General features: G+C 30.3%; 2 protein-coding genes across 2 annotated transcripts in view; one reads left to right on the forward strand and one right to left on the reverse strand.

Moving 5' to 3' along the window:
* ube2e2 (ubiquitin-conjugating enzyme E2E 2) overlaps positions 1 to 13,564 on the reverse strand; it is a 33,596-nt gene extending 20,032 nt beyond the window's left edge. Inside the window, exons 1-3 of the mRNA XM_051132066.1 lie at positions 13,380 to 13,564; positions 9,381 to 9,563; positions 4,651 to 4,701 (exon numbers count right to left, since the gene is read on the reverse strand). Coding sequence (XP_050988023.1) covers positions 4,651 to 4,701; positions 9,381 to 9,556 — 227 coding nt within the window. The 5' untranslated portion in view covers positions 9,557 to 9,563; positions 13,380 to 13,564. The remainder of the gene's footprint in view (positions 1 to 4,650; positions 4,702 to 9,380; positions 9,564 to 13,379) is intronic.
* znf385d (zinc finger protein 385D) overlaps positions 1 to 18,368 on the forward strand; it is a 238,940-nt gene that overhangs the window by 50,657 nt on the left and 169,915 nt on the right. The window lies entirely within an intron of this gene.

Below are 18,368 nucleotides of genomic sequence, written 5' to 3' on the forward strand. Positions count from 1 at the left end.
CAAATAATAATTCAAGAATAACTGGGGTAATTTTACAAGCATTTTCAAAGAATAAAAAATGTAAAAGTATAATCAAAACCCTGAAATAAAATACTTTCTAAAGCTTATTTTGGGTTGTTTCATAAACACCTTATTCACTGTCAGTTCAGGCAAATCAAGGCTCTAATATGTTATGAAGTTAATAATGAATGTTGCTTTTACCCTGATGAAAGGCAACTCATTTTGTGAATGAAAAGAGGACACTTCATTATCACATTAAGGAATTAACATGAGTGACAAAATAAGTACTTTAACATTTTATTCAACAACATGTAACAACTTTTTTGAAAACAGATTAGTAAATATATTTTGTCAAAATTTGAAAAAACAAAAAACAAAAAAACAGCTATGCACCAAACCCCCAGTGGTAACAAATAAACTGTAATAAGCTAAACTTAACTTGTTGTAATGACAATAACAAGTGTTGTTAATAGGGGTGCTCCGATTGATCGGTTACCGATCATTATCGGCCGATAATCCCTTGGGGATGTTTGATCGGCGGTCTCTAAAAAGGCCGATCTCAAAAACCGATCTGCTGATGCTGCGCCTGCCGTGTAGCTGCATGCTCAGGCACTTTTCAACGCAGGTAAAACAATTATAATGCTGAGGGTGAAGTACAATTCATATTTCTTCATTAAATAACTTATAAAGTAATTTGAAAACCTTATGTGAGCCGTAATTTCACAAACAACGCGAGTGCATGACCGCACGCTCTGTCTTTCTCTCTCTCGACACATCGCGTCTGACTATAAGCAAGCTGCACAGTTGACACAGGAAATGTTACTTGCACAAGAGAATTAGTGTCGCATCATCACTAAAGTTTGTAAACTGCATTTCTTTTTAATTCCTTCCAGTGTTTAATCATTCAGCGCTCGTGCGCTCCTCTGCAGACTGGGCGCTCATGCACACTTGAAGGGTAAACACATAACGCCACGTTCATATATCTCCGTTTGCAGTGCGTATTTTTTCGTTTTCATGCTAACAGATTAAAGCGTTCAAGCTGCACAAGTCTGCAGTCTAGTAGTGCGTTCCAGGAGCGGAGCGGAGCGTCTGCAGCAGTGTAGAGATCGTTTCCTCATGGATCGTTTTCCTCATTTGTTTTTTTAAGTCTCCCTTCCACCCCTCAAATAAAAAGACTCACCTCTCAAAACAAACAAAAAAAAAAACAAAAAAAAAAAAACACCCAGCCCAAAATCTTCCATGCTACCAAATCTTCCTTTTCGGCGCTTTTCTCCTGTCCCGCGCTCATTTCCCCATGCGCACGCAGAGACTGCGTGCACGAAGTAGGTGAAGCAACGTGTGCTTTGTGGTTTTTAAAGAACCCTTGAATATGAATTAATTACTTTATATTAGACAAATATAGATCCGTGAATAGAAAGTTTAGAAATGTAGAAAGTGCATTTTTAAATCAGACACATATTTTTTTATTTTTTTTATTTTGCCCTGCATCGTGACTGCCGCGATGCGTACATCGCGATGACGATGCTGAAACGATGTATCGTGCAGCCCTAATACACACACACACACACACGTCAATATATAACAATTTTCTCTTGGAAGTGTAGCCTAACAAGGTGTATGACACTGAGAAGTCAACACCAACACAGTTACGTCCCGCCGTCTGACCACAATGACATCACACACACTGAATTTATCCGTTCAGCGAGGCCTGCTGCTGCTTCTGGAGACTGACGGCATCATACACTCCCAGTAAAACTCCAGCTGGTTCCACAACAGCGTAACACTCACAGTATGGAAAAACTGTTACAGTATTTATTCCTAGACCTCAGCATCCAGTCTCGAACGGCGCCCGTTGTTCCCTTTGTTGACGAAATCCTATTACCGTCGGTTCAGCTCACAGGCACAAAAACCTGCGCACAAATATCCAAAGAACACCTACAGCTTTCTTTTACAGCCAGGATAAACTCGATATCAATTTGGAGGCGCTCTTATTGATACGGGAAGAGTTGAATGGAAAGCACTCTCACAAAAACAGCAGCGCTCAATTCTTGCCAACAGCTTACAGAGTAAACATGATTTATTATTACGTTGGCATCTGGTGCATAGTTCGTCTGGCAGAAGGGACACATTTCTCAGGTGTGAATGAAGTTACAGGATGAGAAAGAAACCACGATATAAGATACGATCCGTAAGAACATTCCTCACTGTCAAGATAATTCCTCAAAGTGAAGATTTCAGCGTGTTTGCTCCAAGCTATAAATGCGATAACGCAGAATATGACAGCTTTATCAGTGATCTCCAGTTACAGACATTGATTTATTCTGAAAGCACTGATATTATCTTTATCCAACAATATCCACGTCTTAATCTAAATAGAAATAGTGGCATTTTGGAGTGAAACTCACGCATGAACGATCTGCTATTACACACGGCAGATGATGAAACTGGTAATAAAGAAAATGCAGGGAAATAAATCTACTAACAGCTGCCTGCAGATGCAGTCTGCACTTACTTTATTTTATTACTTTATTTAATTTTTTTTGTGTGGATTTTGAGGACAATTTTAAACAATAAGAGTGTAAGTCGTTCAGACGATAAATTCATTTATGCCACCAGCCAAAAAAAAAAAAAAAAAAAAAAAAAAACACGCCTGTGGATGTATAAATGTCATTATATAACCGTAGTAAATGTGTTTGGGAATACAGAAAAATGTTTTTAAATATTACAAAAATTAAAAGAAATAAATTAATGTAACTATATAACTAAACAAATATAATATATAATTGAATATATTATCTACATAATATGTAAACATTTTATAATTACAATTATTATTATTAAATTAAGTGATTATTATAAATGAAAAAAAAAAATCTTATTTGATTTCATTAAATTGAATTATTTGTTCAGGCGATAAATTAATTTATGACACCGGCCAAAACATAACTGCCTGTTATGCCTAAATATTAAAATAAAAAAAAAAAATAAATAAATACTATTATCAATAAAACAAAACATGAATAATAAAAATTGTAGTAATATATTATTATTATTATTATTAAATTAAATACAGAAATATTAAAAAAAAAAAAAAAAAAAAAAAAATCTTATTTGATTTCATTAATTTTATTTTTTTTGTTCAGGCAATAAATTAATTTATGACACCAGCCAAAACATAACTGCCTGTGAATGTATAAATGTCATTATATAATTGTAGTAAACCTGTTTAAAAATGGGTTTGGGAATATAGATAAGTGTTGTTAAATATTAAAATAAATAAATATATAAATAAACACTATTATCAATGAAACAAAACATCAATAACAACAACAATTACATAATTAAATAAATAAATAAAAACTGTATTATTATTATTATATTATTATTATTATTATTATTACTAAATCTAAATAAATACAGAAATATTTAAAATATCATAAATCAAATCAATTGATCTTATTTGATTTAATTCATTTGAATTATTTTTTCAGGCAATAAATTAATTTATGCCTGTTAAAAAATACAGATAAATGTTTTTAAATATTAATATAAATAAATAAATAAATAAAATATGTGGGTTTGGGAATGCAGATTAATTTTTTTAAATAATAACACTTAGATAAATTATTAAATAAATAAAAACAACTGTAATAATAATAATCATAACAATAATAAATAATAATAATAATAATAATAATAATAAGTAGTAGTAGTAGTAGTAGTAGTAGTAGTAGTAGTAGTACTAAATCAAGTGTAAAAAAAAAAAAAAAAAAAATCTTATCTGAGTTTATTAAATTGAATTATTTGTCCAGTTCTTTTATGACACCGGCCAAAACATAACTGTGGATGTATAAATATAATTATATAATTGTAGTAAACCTGTTTATAAAATGGAGTTGACAAAAACAGATAAATGTTTTTAAATATTATTTAACAAAAAAGAAATAAATAAAATGATTAAAAAATAAATTATTACTTATTACAAATAAATAAGATACCCCCAATAATAGTATTTATATTAAACAAATAAATAAAACACAACAAAATAATAATAATAATAATTATTAGTGATTCTACATAAATTTTAATTTCATTAAATTGTATTATTTCATTAAACTGTATCTCGCTACAAAATGCCCATTAAAAAGGGGGAGAGAAAAAAGAAAAACAAATAAAAACCAATGACGATCACTCTTAAAACAACCTAGCAACTGCGTAGCAACGCCCTGGAAGTCCCCCACAATCCCCAGTATCGTAGTGGCAAGATCTTAATCCAAATAGATCCGTGCAGTAGAAACATATTACCCCATCTCTCTCACGTGACTCTTAGAACCGCTCTTAAATGTAGTCTCTGAACGCAAGGGCTAGTGGGTAATTATTCTGCTGATACAAACATGAGGGCAATCAATGACAATGTCAGTTCCAGTTATGTGCTTTATTAAGGTTTGGTTTTCCTCTGCGGCCCCTGGGGAGCCCCAGTCACTCATCCCAGCAACGGCACATGTGGCGGCTCTTCTCTCACTCGCCCGCCTGACAGCCTCATCAACACACAATAACCATTATCCTCTCTCGGCCATTATCTCTCTTTCTCTCTCTCTCTGGCAGAGGCCAACACAAAGAGCAGCACGTTTACAAACAGCAGACGCTTACCTGCAGTTCGGTGGAGGGTCAAGTGTGATTTCTGCAAGCTCCTTCTGAATCCTGCAACACAAGAAAGCATTTATTTATTTAACAGAGAGCATTTGTTTACAAGGCCACGTACATGCAGATGCTAAATGAGGTTGAATGCCTAAATTTTATGCCATACACACTGAGAGTTTGGTTATGTGAGTGACAATTACATTTATATAAGAAATTTTAATAATCATTTGAATGCAACAGAAAACATAATTTAAGAATATTATTAAAATAATGTACATTTATTTATATATATTTATTTAGCAGACACTTTTATCCAAAATGACTTGCATAATGAAATGACAATTATTATTATTATTAATATAATTATCTAACTAAATAATAATAATAAATTATATATTTAATTATATATTATTTCTATCCAAAATGACTTACAAATAATGGCATTTATTATTATTATTATTATTATTATTATTATTATTATGTAAAATTATTATAAAAACAATAAGAAGAAGAAGAAGAAGAATAGGACTCTATAAAAAATAATATTATAAAAATAAATAATAAATTATATATTATGCATTTTGTAACACATACAATGTATTTGTTGTTCTGGTTGAAATATGAATTTATTGCATAATTTGAATGCAACAGAAAATATAAGTTTAAGCATTTTATTATAATAATACATTTATTCATTTCACAGACACTTTTACCCAAAATGACTTACAAATGACGACGATTATTTATTTATAATTTATAATTATAATTTATATTTATAATTTATTATTATTATAATAATAATAATAATAATAATAATAATAAATAATAATAATATATAATATAATATAATATAATATAATATAATATAATATATAATAATAGTTATATATTAAACATTTTGAAAAACTGCAATTATTTTATTGATTTAATTATTTTATAAATTATTATGTTATTTTATATAATTATGATAATTATGTTATAAATTAACAAATTAATTTATTTGTTGTTCTGGTTAAAATCTGATTATCATTTGAATGCAACATAAACTGAGTTGATTGTATGATCGTTCATTCTTCATCAGAATTAACAATCATTAACATCTATAAACGCATATACGCAGACTCTTCAAAAATCATCATAATGTGTATGAAATCAATCAGAAATGCCAGCCGTGTTTCTCATTCATAGTTGTTGAATCCAGCATTGCAATTTACTCTATTTAAAATGCTATTAAATACATTTAAATGCATCTTTTTAGCGAGTAGGTGACCTAATAGGTGTCACCATTTTCAAAACGTACATTTATCCGCCACAGCACTTAACGTCTGAGTGTCCCTGGCATCTTTTGCGAGCGATACCTGTTGTTATCTCAGAGGGCAAAGCGAGCGAAGGCGTGTGAAATCAAGAGGTTTTTTATTTCCAAGAAAAGTGACTCACGCACACAGTGACTGCAACCATCACTGCATGTTATTTAAACACGCTTCCTTCGACAGTCAGCTACAACAGGAAACCATACATCATCAAAACATCAACCTTGAGTAGTGGGTTGCTATTTGTGGGTGTTTAAGCCGCACTACATCACTGAAAAGCAACAAGAGTAAGTTGCTCAGAATTGATTTATGACTCAAAAGTAATTGTTGTGCATGCATAAATGTCAATATAAATTGTAGTACACCTACTGTTTAAAACTAGGCTAGAGAAAAAAGAAAATATATTTTTAAATCCTATATAATAAAGTTAAATACTATTTATATATTACATATACATGATTATAAATAATAAATTATACTAATTTATTTTTTCATAATAATAACAATAATTATTATTAGCATTATTGTAGTTAAATACAAATTATATATTATATACAAATGAAAAAAGAAAAAAATAATAAACATTTTTAATAATAATTATTATGTAAAATAAATACATTAAAATGATAAAAAAATTATATATTACATATAAAATGTTTTTATACTACTGCTACTACTACTAATAATAATAATAATGATTTATATATTTAAGTTTTTGTGTACAAATTATAAAACAAATATACATTTTATAATAATAATAATAATAATAATAATAATAATAAAATAATAAGTAATATATACAAATCAAAATAAATGCAAATCATATTTAAAATAAATAAATATTCTCAAAAAACTACATATTAAACTTCAACAGAAATTACATTATTTTTATGTTTTTATATTAATACTACTACTAATAATAATTTATATATTAAGGTTTTTATACAAATTATATATTGCATACAAATTATTCAAACAATAAATATATATTTTATATATATATATATATTTTTTTTTTGAAGTTTATTTTTTTTTTTTGAAGTTTTTGTGAAGTTTTTGTAAGTATACAACGTATGTGTTTATGTGAATTTATTGCAAAATTTAAAAACTGAATTGTTTTTAACATTGTTCATTCTTTCTTCCAGCGTTAACAATCGTTAGCATACACAACTGCATACAGACTCTCCTTTTTACAGAAAAAAACAACAGCATGTGGGTTTGGAACGACATGAGGGTGAGTAAATAACTCTCATTTTTGAGTTTACTATTCCTTTGACAAACCACAATCATTTAGCCGAATCTGAAAACGCACAAGCTAATTGTTTTCATTCGGAGGCCCAAAACATCAACACAGTGTTCTTTCATGAACAAACACTTTTGATGTTGACGTCTAAACCCTCAGGCTTCTCGAATCATGTAACATCAAGCACAGACAAAAACCATCCGCCGTCCAAATCGGCCTGTTTGGATCTTGATATGCAGACGGAACAGGATGCTGCAGTCACTGTTATAAAAAGCAGTGCGTCCCAGGCAAAGCTTTGCTCAACTGATTGCATAATGCCATCGTACTGCAGTCAGGCCTTCAGAGAATCTACAGCGTTGCCAGCAAGGCCCGTTCACAGAGAGAATGTGAAACGCCATGTAGAGAACAATAGAAATGCAATGAAGCAATCTTGAGCTTGCTCCAATCAACTGCAAACAAATGTAATGTTCATACATCCTTCAGATCTCTGGTGTAAAAGCATCCAAACATGTAATTTGGGTTGCAAGTTGAAAGCTTTGACACTGAGAGGTTTACACGTCTGCAAAAGGGGATTTTCTTATGACACAGATCAATGCATCTCAACTGATGGGTTGTGGGTCTTTTCTAACAAGCCTGGATGGTTGGTTTTAACGCCTTGTAGGCCTCCATTTATATGGCGAATAACAAGCTGAAATAGTATAAATAACCAATTTAAAAACCTATATCAGGTTTCTAAAGGTTGCTTTGGATAGAAACTCCAAAATGAATTCAGGGTTGACTGTTTGCAGAGTAATGTAACTTCCTAATAGACCTTAAATCAGAACAATTCAAGAAAATATTCTTATTAGCAGGGAAAACCCCTGTATCGATTCAGATCTGGCACAAATTCATCCGTCACTTGGTAGATTTTCACATTTATGCATTTAGAAGACAAAAGAGGAACAACACCATGACCAAAAACCACACTACATTAAATACAGGTTCATCATAGTAATGTACATGTTCAATGTTTCGTTTTAATTTATTTATATGATAAACTGTTTTAGTGCTGTTGGTTCTCTATTTAATGTCAAGTCAACACATCTTTATTTATAAATTATTTATATAATAAATAATAGGATTCTGATTCACAAGCTAGCTATTTGATATCGATTTCCGATTATTTTGGATATATACAGTTGAAGTCAAAAGTTTATCTTGCAAAATTCACAAAATGTGAATTATTTGACCAAAATAAGAAGGATCATACAAAATGCATGTTACTTTTTAGTTAGTACTGACCTGAATAAGATAAATAATAATAGTAAATAGTAAATTTATAGTAAATAAATAATAGCAGAATTTAATAAAAAGACGCTGTTCAAAAGTTTACATACACTTGATTCTTAATACTGTGTGGTTACACAGTTGAACTGCCTGCTGTTCTTCAGAAAAATCCTTCAGGTCCCACAAATTCTTTGTTTTTTTGGCAGTTTTGTGTATTTAAACCCTTTCCAACAATGACTGTATGATTTTTTGCGATCCATCTTTTCACAGGAACTCATATGCAACTATTACAGAAGGTGCAAACGCTCACTGATGCTCCAGAAGGAAAAACCATGCATTAAGAACCGGGGGGTGAAAACTTTTGAACAGAATGAAGATGTGTACATTACTCTTATTTTGCCTAAATATCATATTTTTTTCATTTAGTACTGCTCTTCAGAAGTTACATAAGATACTTGCATGTTTTCCAGAAGACAAAATAAGTGAAATTTACCCTGATCTTCAAATTCAAAAAGTTTTCACCCCCCGGCTCTTAATGCATCGTGTTTTCTTCTAAAGCATCAGTGAGCATTTGAACCTTCCGTAATAGTTGCATATGAGTCCCTCAGTCGTTCTTAGTGTGAAAAGATGGATCTCAAAAACATACAGTCATTGCTGGAAAGGATTCAAATAAACAAAAATGCTGAAAAAACAAAGAATTTGTGGAACCTGAAGGATGTTTTTTTCTCTGAAGTGTTCAGGACAAACAAGGGACTCATGAACATACAGTACTTTATACAATACTGATTGTTTCAAAGCAGCTTTACAGTAAAATAACTGAATTAATGCAAACTTCATCAAAGCCCAATTCTGCTGCAAAGCAGCCCCACTAAAGCAGATTTGTTAAAAAAAAACAAACAAACAAACAGCCAGAGCGTTACCTCTTGGCACTGGTGGAGAGTTTGGCCGCGGTTTTACTGGAGATCTTGGTCTCCTTCTTCTTGGGCGCAACCAGATCGCGCTCCTGCTGAGGAGGTGCCGTCTCCCGCTGCTCGATATCTGAACTCCCTCCGCTTGTGCTGGGGCTATCATCTGGTCTCTGCACCTCACTAGACATCTTGGCCCTGGAAAAACAACAGGATTCACACACGATTACATTAGCAGACTGGCGGGTGAAGTCACTGGGGTATGAAGTCAATAGTTGTCTTAATTCCAGCTGCGCTGAATTAAGACGAATAAAACAGTGATTTCTGAGCAGAACAGAATGCAGAAAAAGCGAACCCACTCTTTACAAGAGGCTTTTTACTCAACAATACCAATTTTAGGTCTGAACATTGAGAATTAATAAACGGCAAACAACAATATTCAGTTTAAATCGTTCATAAAAACATGACACAGTTATTTCAGCGCAACCATTTATGCAATTATAGTTTTACAAACGATTTACAAAGAACTTTGTTCTTGCTTCAAGGCCAATTATGGTTCATTTACTTGCTTCAAGGCCAATTATGTTTGATTTTCCTCAACATTAGAATTGACCCTTTTCATTTTGCTAATGCACCTTTCTTGTCTAGAAAAGCATGCATATGCACAAAATTCAGATTTTGCATTTGTAAAACCAATAATGGTTATATATGGTAATTGTGTAGGAAGGTGGGTGGTAATGCATGTACGTATGCATGGTTTTATAATACACAAAACCTGTTTTTTGTTTGTACACACATCTTTAGGATGAATTCTGGAGCATCTTATATAAATGTTTGTGTGCGTACACATAGATCTAGCATATGCACAAAATTTCAGACCAGTAAACCCATGCATATGTACATGCATTTCCACCAGTCTTATAACATGCTATGCCTAACCTTATCTAATTATAATTTCCATATGCAAAGATCTAACCTATATACAATCTATAAACACACAAAAAAGAATAACTATTAGAAAAGCCAGATCTTAATGACATGTGTAAATCATTCTTAAAAACATTATGTTGTCATTCAGTTCAATGCAACAATTTCTGGAAGAATGATTTTACAAATGAATCACGCCTACAAGTCAAAAAGAAATTTGGCATGTTAATTCAAATATCAAAACATGTGTATTCTGATATGCATCAGCCACTTTTCACAACGCAGTCAATTCTCAATGGATTAAATCATCTTTTTTCTCATTGAATTTTTTGTTTTTGCACATAAACGCCCAATTATGATGTTAAGGGCATTACAAACAACATTATACGCAGACTTGCATCCTTTTAGCTAGATTAAGGCAGTCATCATAACGTTGGCCCCACTTTTTATTCAAGAGGAATTTCAAGCAGGCATTTCCTGTACAGTCACAGGAAGTAGACCAAAATGAAATAATACTCTAGAATTTTCTCCCAGACGTTTGATCACCTTCAAATCATGATTTAGATGTTTATCTGATCTGTGAGGGTGCTGCTGCTCTTCTCGAACGACGAGGAGAAATTCTTTCTGATGTTATCAGGAGATGCAGCAGCAAGAAAAAACCCTCTGATCACAGGCTTTAAAAGCCACACGAGTCCGGCTAATAAATACCTATGGAACCTGCGCTCTCAGCTCAGCATTTAAACGAAGATAAAAGATGCACGATGTGGAGAGAGAGACCCAACGCATACTGAGAATAAAGACCTCGCTTCAGAGTCGCCGAGCCGGGATAAAGCCGGCGTTAGGTCGCCTCTTTTTTAGATCCGAGTCGTAAATGATCACAGATACACCAACAGGAAGGTATTAACACTTCTGAGAGTGGATTTTACGGGTCAACTCGTTTTGTGATAATGTGGGAAATGAGTCATAAAACATTTAAACTGCAGCACACATGCAGTCATGCCAGAGAGTTAATGGCTCCGGATCCAAATCCAGTCTGTGTGTTAGACACAATGCTGCCGGTTTACGTCCTGCTTGAGTTATTTCCCATTCCAGTCACTGATAAATCACATCAATGTGTGAGTCTCAGGTTCCGTTTAGCGACCTTTAGTCCCTCGCTCACTTATTCAGAGGTAATGTATCTTAATGCTTAAAATGTAGACTGAAATGAAAAGGCTAAACCTCTTGCTCTCGCGGCCCACACAAACTTGACCGTTATGCAAGAAAAGCAGTTCAATCCTTTAATATACACACTGTAAAGTAGTGAACAATTCTGAAATGTTAAAGTTATTTCAAAATATATATACATAGATACACTACCAGTCAAAAGTTTCTGCACAGTAAGATTTTTGATGTTTTGCTCAACACGCCTGCATTCATTTGATCCAAAGTACAGGAAAAACAGTAAAATTTAGAGATATTTTTACTATTTAAAATAACTGTTTTCCATTTGAATATATTTTAAAATGTAATTTATTCCTGCGTTTTCAAAGCTGAATTTTTATCCTTCAGAAATCATTCTAATATTCTGATTTGCTGCTCAAAAACATTTACTGTTATTGTTATTATGATGTTGAAAACAGTGGAGTAGTTTTCTGGTTTCTTTGATGAATAGAATGTTCAGAAGAACAGCATTTATCTGAAATCTTTTGTAACATTAGAAATGTCTTTATCATCACTTTTGATCAATTTAAAGCATCCTTGCTAAATAAAAGTATTAATTTCTTTCCCAAAGAAAATAATAATAATAATAAATTATACTGACTCCAAGCTTTTGAATAGTATAGTGTATAACGTTACAAAAGCTTTCTATTTCAGATAAATGCTGATCTTTGGATCTTTCTATTCATCAAAGAGAGCGGTTTTTAAATATTGATAATAATAATAATAATAATAAATGTTTCTCAAACAGCAAATCAGCATATTACAATGATTTCTGAAGGATCACGTGACAATGAAGACTGGTGTAATGAGGCTGAAAATTCAGCTTTGATCACAGGAATAAATTACATTTTAAAATACAGAAAACAATTTTAAATAGCAAACATATTTCACAATATTACTGCTTTTGCTGTATTCTGGATCAAATAAATACAGGCATGGCGAGCAGAAGAGACTTCTATAATAAAAAAATAATAATAATCAGGTAGTGTATAATGTTTTGACTATTTTAAGTGTTTAAATATAGCTCTTCAGAGGTGTATTTAGTATACCAAAGTATATATTTGCTGTAAATAAACATAAACACAAATAATCATGTACTGCAAATCAATACGACAACAGTACAAGAGCATGTACCATTTAAGGTTCACAAAATTAACTTTTAGGGTTATTTTAATCTTAAAATACATGCCGGATACATAATTCTTAAGTGGGGACCCAAATCATGCGGCTTTTTAGGGTATACATGAATCCCAGATTACACATTTGCTGTAACAGCACTATTGTGAGTATTTGGGTGGTATAATGGTGCCATGTAAGTCCATAAACATAACGTTTATGGGTGTGTTTTATGTATATACTTCCATCTCCCATCTAACAGAACACCCTAAAAGGGTGTCACCATAGTATGAAGGGTTTTCTCCATTTCGAGTACACAGAGGTGCTCCCCGGCAGCATATATCTAGTGTATACTACAATGTGAAGGGCATTGTAGGAAATGATTGAAGCACCTGGCTGTCAGACTGCGCTGCAAACGCAGAAACCCTGCTGCTGCAGCAGCTGCATGCGCGATGCGCGTTATAAGGAGCGTCTATGTATGCGGGAGGCCCTTCGCGATCCCGCACAAAATATGCGGATCAAACGCGCCCGTCGAGCCCCATCGAGCTTCCGCCGCGATATTTTCCAAGCGCCTGGGAAAAGCGTGAGGGGAAAAGCATGCAGCGATTCCCCCATGACGACCACGATGAGCCACTGGCTCGGCACAAAGGAGAAGAAGGCTCGTCCCGCACATCCCCGCACACTGAGGGGAAAAACAAGCACTTTCGCGGGACATTTAGCGACTTTTCACGCACGGTCGAAGGGCTCTGACGGACATGCGAGGATATTTACCTGCCGAGCGGCCGTCGATGTGGAGTCCCGATTCGCTTTTCCTGGATGATACCGTGTAGTCAGAGTCGGGCCGTCCGCTCGTTCTCGTCTCGTCGCTATTTAACTGAAGGTAGCAGAAAAAAAGCGATTACAGAAACTGAAGCAGCCGGACCGCCTCTACGCGCGCTCACGCCTCGGCCGTGCACGCGCGGCGCGTTCGCTCTCGCGTCCGTGTGTGAGTGTGAAATTGTTTCGCTGTACTTGAGAGGAAAGATCTGTGTAACGTTTCCTCACATATAATAACACACCTCTAAACAGTCATAAACGGCCCAAGTAATTTAATGAAACTGTAATATTACAGTTACTGTTGTAAAACTGCAGTAAGTTGCTATTAGCCACATTCATCACAAAATAAACAAATTGATTTAATGTATAAGTTTATTCATGAATAAGTAAATATTGTGCATTACTAATTTAGCTAATATTATAATAAATATTAAATATTTCTATATATTTTTATTAATAAATATAATTTATATTATTAGTGTATTAATATATTTTTTATTATATTTTTTATATAATAAAATATTATATAATATATTTATATAAAATATACAATTTTATATATTTGTATTATATTTTTTATTAATTCTTTTAATAAAATAAGTAAATATTATGCTTTACTAATGTGACTAATATAAAGCATATTAAATATATTTTTATGAAGTATTACGGTATTATATTACAGTATGCATTACTAATATTATGATAAATATTAAATATAAAAAATATGTGAAGTGCATATAAACAATTTTCATGATCAAAAGTAATGGGACATTACAGTTTCTGCTATTTTTAAACAAATATTTTTGGCAATTATTTTAATAGAATATGTAAATATCCATTATTAATGTTACTAATATCATATTAAAAATATAAAAATGTATATAGTACATATAAACAGTTTCCATGATAAAGGTAATATGACAACAATACACTTTGTCATAATATATATATATATATATATATATATATATATGTATATATGTATATAATTTTAATAAAATAAGCCATTTTAATAAAATAAGCCATTTAAAAAAAAATATATAATTTCATTTTAATAAAATATGTAAATATTAAACATTACTAATATTATACTAAATATTAAATATAAAACATAGTAAATATAAACGGCTTCCATGATAAAGGTAATACGATAACATTAAACTTTTTGTCATTTTTGTCATTACTTTTAATAAAATAAGTAAATATTATGCATTACTAATGTTAATAATATTATTTAAAAATATTTAAAATATATTTTTTTATTAATTCTTATTAAGTTATTAATTAAGTAAATAATTAATAACTTATTAATTATAACTAAATAATAATCATGCTTTACTAATTTTACTAATATTATGATCAATATAAAATATAAAAAAAAATATATAAAGTGCTTATAAACAGTTTCCATTATCAGAAGTAATGGGACATTACAGTTTCTGCCATTTTTAAACAAATTTTAAGTAATTCTTTTAATAAAACACATACATATTAAGTAACATTACTAATGTTACTAATATCATATTAAATATATATATATATATATATATATATATATATATATATATATATATAGTACATATAAACATACATAGTTTCCATGATTAAGGTAATATGACATTACTTTTTTAAAAAAGTTTTTTTTAATTCTTTGAATAAAATAAGTAAATATTATGCATTACTAATGTTACTAATATTATAATAAATATAAAATATAAAAAATATATAAAGTGCATATAAACAGTTTCCATTATCAAAAGTAATGGGACATTACAGGTTCTGCCATTATATATATATATATATATAGTACATATAAACAAACATAGTTTCCATATTAAAAGTAATGGGGCAACATTACAGTTCCTGCCATTTAAAAAAATATATATTTTTAGTAATTCTTAATAAAATAAAGAAATATTATGCATTACTAATGTGACTAATAGTACAGTACATATTAAATATAAAAGTCTATCTATAGTACATAAACATAGTTTCCATGATATTGGTAACATGACATTTTGTCATTTTTTAAAATGTTTTTTATTCATTCTTTTAATAAAATAAATAAACATTATGTGTTACTAATGTTACTAATATTAAATATAATATTATATATATTTTTTAATTGTAATTTTTTTTCTACTTTTATATATAAATATACATTTATACAAGAAATGAGAACAGTAATAGAACAACATTCCACTTTCTGTAATTTCTAAAATATTTGTATTACTTTTTTGTCAAATTTAAGTGTTCTTTCAACAACAAAAACAGTAATATATTATAATTTATTTAAAATTATTAATTAAAATAAATAAATTAGGGATTGAATTAGAGGTTTTATTGTATTGTTAATCTATTTTCCTAATTATATATCGGTCTGAAAAGTTAAGTGTGCATTTAAATGTCTCCGTTAGGCTGATGCTGTGGGGTGTAATTTCACTAATGATGAGGATTTACTATGATAAAGACAAGATGATCACCAACACATTTTCATTCCTGTCCCTCGTTACGTGTCACTTAATCTGTCCATTTCATTTTGAGGTTTTGGCTCAGAGTATCTATTGTCTTTGCAGGGTTTTACAAGCTCAAGTGAAAGCTGAAAAAGAAAAAAAACAACGTGAGAGGAAAACAAATGGAGATGAGTCTGAGTGGTATGTACATTACAGTGAACATTTGCTTTTTTTGGGTCATAATGATTGTTTAAAAAAAAAAAACGGACGTGGAGTGTGATTTCACGCTTTTGGACTTTATGAAAAATCTTATATCTGATAGCCTGTGACTAAAATTCAGCAAATGTCTGTGATTTTCTTCAATAGTTAGGATTTCATTTCGCTATACTGAGAGTAAATCAATTTCAAACGCCTGGATTTCCAGACGATTGCATAATAATGACCTTCCGCTTGTGAAATCACTGTATTTACAGTGTGCTTTTCATCGCTTTAGCCACTTGAGGCCTGTTGAATGATGAAATTGGGTCTCGCTCTGTTGCTCCGTGTCTTTGTATTGCTCAGGGGCGTCCATCGGATCAGCATGATAATATGGCAGGCGGGCGGCGAAGGGCAGCCGGGGACCCGTGCGTCTGTGAGAATGGAGGAGGCTTCGGTCTCAGCACTTCCTCTCTCACACCCTGTCAGGGCTGAAGGTCAGGGCCACACTCTGCGCTGAGTGCCTTTGTCATGCTAATGGAGGGTGTAAACGCCAGCCGCAGCGACTCCCCTCATTCTCCCCCTTCCTTCAGCCCTTCAGTCCGGTCACTCATCCAGTTTGTCTTTATACATCCCAATAAGAGATTTCTGTGCCCTTGCACAGGTTCCATATCGGCGTCGATGGTTCCATGAAGAACCTTTAACATCCATAGAATGTTTCCATTCCACAAAAGGTTCTTTATAGTGGAGAAAAGGATTATTACAATGAAAAAAAGGTTCTTTTAAGATTCTGAAATGAGCAATCTAAAAACTCACTTTTGAAGCATTTATTTTTAAAAGTGCAGAATTGTACAATACCATGCTGCAGTGATGGAACCATTTTGGGGATCATTGTTCATTTGAATAAAGAAACAGCATATCGTTGCATTGTTTACTTATCCTACACCTGGATTTATGTATCATCCTCTATTTTATTTCTTTATTTTTTTCTCTGTTTTAACATGTTGTATTTCAATTTTGTCCAAGTATTTTAACAAGTATTTAACAATATGCTGTTTCCATGTAAGCTGGACGTCCATTGAATATAAATAGATAGATAAATAAATAAATAAATAAATAAATAAATACTTACTTACTTACTTACTTAGAATTTTTAAACAAAATTGCAATATATAAATTGGAATATATAAAAATTAATAATTAATGAAAATTAATAATAAATTAATAATGAATTAATAATATTAATTATTATTCAGATTAATTTTAAAAATGTTAAAATCATAAATTATATTCATAATAATTATTTTTAACATAACAAATAAATGTTTAATTAATGTAGAAATACATATTTTAAAATGTATTCTACTAATTATATTTATAATAATAATGTAATTACATTACATTATTTGTCTTAAATTATATATATATATATATATATATATATATATATATGTATATATATAATATTTTTTTTTTACTTCGTTGCTCATCCATTGAAAATAAATAAAATAAAATAAATAAATATATAAATAAATAAATAAATACTTCGCATTTTAAACAAAATGTGGACATAAGTTATGTATCTACAAAATTTATTTTAAGCTTTTAATGTCTTTTGATCATGATGTTTTTATAATCATAATCATGAGAAACAAATTTAATCAAATGTGTGTAATCTTTTACTGTATGTTATTGGAATATATAAAAAATAATAATTAATTAATAATAATTATGAATTAATAATATTAATTATTATTGAAATTAATTTAAAAATCTGTAAAATTATAAATTATATTCATAATAATTATTTTTAACAACTTAAATAAATGTATTAAATTAATATAGTAATACATCTTTTAAAATGTATTCTAATTATATTAATAATAATTAATGTAATTAATTACATCTTAAATAAATGAATATATATTTTTTACTTCGTTGCTCATCCATTAAAAATAAATAAATAAATAAATACTTTTTTTAATTTTTAAACAAAATGTAGACATAATTTATGTATCTACAAAATTTATTTGAAGCTTTTAATGTCTTTTGATCAGGATATTCTTATAATCATAATAATTGTCTTAAATAAATTAATACTTTTTTTTAATTCATTGATCATCCATTGAAAATAAATGAATAAATAAAGAAATAAATAAATATATAAATAAATAAATAAATACTTTGAATTTTTAAACAAAATATAGATGTAGTTTATGTATCTACAAAATGTAAGTATTTTCATAATAATTAATTATTTTTAACATAATTTAAATACATGTATTAAATTCATTAA

The sequence above is a fragment of the Labeo rohita genome, chromosome 16, assembly GCF_022985175.1.
Source record: "Labeo rohita strain BAU-BD-2019 chromosome 16, IGBB_LRoh.1.0, whole genome shotgun sequence".
Taxonomy (NCBI): domain Eukaryota; kingdom Metazoa; phylum Chordata; class Actinopteri; order Cypriniformes; family Cyprinidae; genus Labeo; species Labeo rohita.